Source organism: Lottia gigantea, assembly GCF_000327385.1.
Source record: "Lottia gigantea unplaced genomic scaffold LOTGIsca_147, whole genome shotgun sequence".
Lineage (NCBI taxonomy): Eukaryota > Metazoa > Mollusca > Gastropoda > Lottiidae > Lottia > Lottia gigantea.
The window spans coordinates 128,228-130,974 of record NW_008707746.1 but is presented as its reverse complement, the minus strand read 5'-3'; the positions used below and the strand labels follow the sequence as shown (position 1 = coordinate 130,974).

At 33.1% G+C, this 2,747-nt stretch overlaps 1 protein-coding gene across 1 annotated transcript in view; it reads left to right on the top strand.

The window, feature by feature from the left end:
• Window positions 1-2,747, top strand: part of LOTGIDRAFT_140419 (hypothetical protein) — a gene marked incomplete at both ends in the record, with an annotated part of 59,361 nt that overhangs the window by 7,474 nt on the left and 49,140 nt on the right. Inside the window, 2 exons of the mRNA XM_009050211.1 lie at window positions 171-238; window positions 1,782-1,890. Coding sequence (XP_009048459.1) covers window positions 171-238; window positions 1,782-1,890 — 177 coding nt within the window. The remainder of the gene's footprint in view (window positions 1-170; window positions 239-1,781; window positions 1,891-2,747) is intronic.

The following is a 2,747-nucleotide window of genomic DNA, read 5'->3' as shown; positions in this document are numbered from 1 at the left end:
ATTCAATTTGTGGTAATAAATAATAAATGCTTTGGCTCGCTCGGATTTATTCCAGTTGAAAATCTAAAAAAGCATTTATAAATAATAAATTCGCCCGGATTTTTGAAAAAAATGCCTGTAAAACAGACTATTTATTTTGTATGGTCTAAGTTGAATTATTGTTCTTTTAGGACTCCATGGATTTCAAACACTGGAAAGAACCAGCTTTATTAGTCAAATGTTTACTGACATTTTTCAAGTAAGTATTGAAGTAGATATAACAAAAAACACAAGTGGTATATTCTGGTATAACTCACTTCTTTAATAACAAAGCACATAACGTTTCAACACAATTTACACGTGTCGTCATTAAAGAAGTGAGTTATACCATAATATACCCCTTGTGTTTTTTGTTTTATCTACTCTCCACTTCACAAAGGTTGATTATATGTATATTTACTGGTCTAGTTTATCGAGAAACTCACCCAAAACAAGCTTAGCTTTATTATCAACTTTATCACCACAACTGTGTGAAATATGACCAAAAATGTAACTTTAATTTATATAGTTATTAAAGATGGGTTTCCTTTTTTTTAAGTGTCAAATTAAGCAAACTATTCGATTGATTGGTGTTTCTTATGAATTATTATATATTCTTAATCATATCATTATGTTCTTGTTGCATATAATTAATAGTTTTAACTAATCATAAATGTCCATGTATGTACAGTCTGGATAAACAAAAAAAGACTTTTTGACCTTTCTTGATCGGTCACTCATTGGAATTCTGCTGGTAATTCTCTTCTTATTTAGCTAATTATGAATTAATAATGGACATGTGAGGCAAACTGGTATTTTTCCAAGTCATTAGAACACCTCTACTTTCTATTCTATTCTATTTAAGTATTAGCATTTTCATTTTCATAAATTGAAAATAAGGGAACCCATCTTTAAAGTTTCCATCCATCTACTTGCATCTTTTCTAGTTGTTATGGCTGTAGAATATTGACAAATGCAGAAGTTATAAAAAACTTTCTGACTTTACAATCAGGGGTCAACAAAATGTCTTAACTTATATGTCCATATATCTTTACTTCCTTTACCTATGACTATTTCTTACATACAGATTCTTTCTAATATCTTTTTCCTTGACTTTATCTACTCTACCTTCCTGTGGCTAATATTTGTGTTTAATAGTGACCATTGGTTAAATAAGAATGCATCCCACACTTTATCAAGTTTGAAAAAGCGACAATAAAACTATAATCAGAATTTTTTAAAAGTGAGCAAGCGATGAAACCGTTTAGTTTGAGCAAAAAAGAGTCTGGGTAATCAACGCTAAAACAGGAAACAATCATCTTCCTGTGTATACAAACAACTTTGCCATGATTAATATTCGTTGAAAATTGTGTTAGTGGTGCAGTATTCATTCTAAATTCATTCGCGGAGTCGCTTAATCTCCTACGAGGCATTATTATTCCGTCTTCAAACTATGTCTGACAATGTCAAGGTCATTTCAAGAGTAGAGGTCAAGGACGCGGGAAACCCCACTTGAGAGTTACTTCCCCTTGTGATTACCTAGACTCACGATTTGAAAATTGCTTAATGGATGTATTAAGCATTTTATAATTAATTACTTGATTTTGTGGATATATCAGATTATAGAGGGACTTGATGTATAATTAGGACACCAGGTAAGTCCATTGATGGATATATACTGTTATTGGCCAAATTTTAACAAAATTAAAAGACGTAGTATCCCTTTAAGTTGCAAAGCTTGAGAATAAATGTTTATATTTTAGATATAATACCAATGAAATAGAGTTACTATTCAACATTCTTAGATGTTTCACACATCGCTATATACCACAGTTTCAATTTGTTAAAGATTTCCTTGATAAGACTGTTACAGTAAGTAGTGTTCTATATCTTTCTGTTAGCTTATTTCCTTCATTTTGAGGGAGCTGCGGTGGCTCAGTGAGTTAGACGCTTGCTGGCTAACTTGAAGGTCCGGAGTTCAATCCCGGCATAGGTCGAGATAATACCTTCGGATTTTTCAACCCGGTTTCCCCCTGTCAGTGATGCAGGTAAGAGAGGCTGACATGGAAAAAGCGTCTAGTCGTTCGGATGGGACAATAAACCGAGGCCCTGTGTACTACAGGCTGTGCACGTTAAAGATCCTCGACAGTTGGAAATCGAAAAAGAGCAGGCTAATGCCGCTGTCCTGACAAAATTTCTCTCATTGCGTTTTGAGCCTCGCATTTGGTGTGTTCAAAACCAGACATGAATAAAGTATCTAACTGCAAGGAAGTATTTTATGGATTTGTTGGAACTTTTTTATTATTAACGATGGCATATTTTATTATTGTAAGTTCGGCGTATAACTGAAATTGAGATGTATTTACAAGTATTCAGACAGCAATTATATCACTTTCTTTATCAATAACTTTGCTGCTATGTTTTATACGCCCACATTATAGTGTGGTCGTATATTGTCGTCGCCCCTGTCCGTCTACAATTGGCTTGTGAACGCAATAGAGACAACAGTTTTTATCTGATTTGAATGAAATTCGGTGTGATCATTTACATTCATGAGATCTTGGACAAGTTTGAATTTGACGATCTTTTGATGAACGGTTTTTGAGTTATTGCCCTTGATTTATGAAAAACGCATCAAAATTTGTTTGTGAACACAATAGAGACTACAGTTTTCATCCTATTTGAATGAAATTTGGTATGATCATTTATAATGATGAGATCTTAGTCAA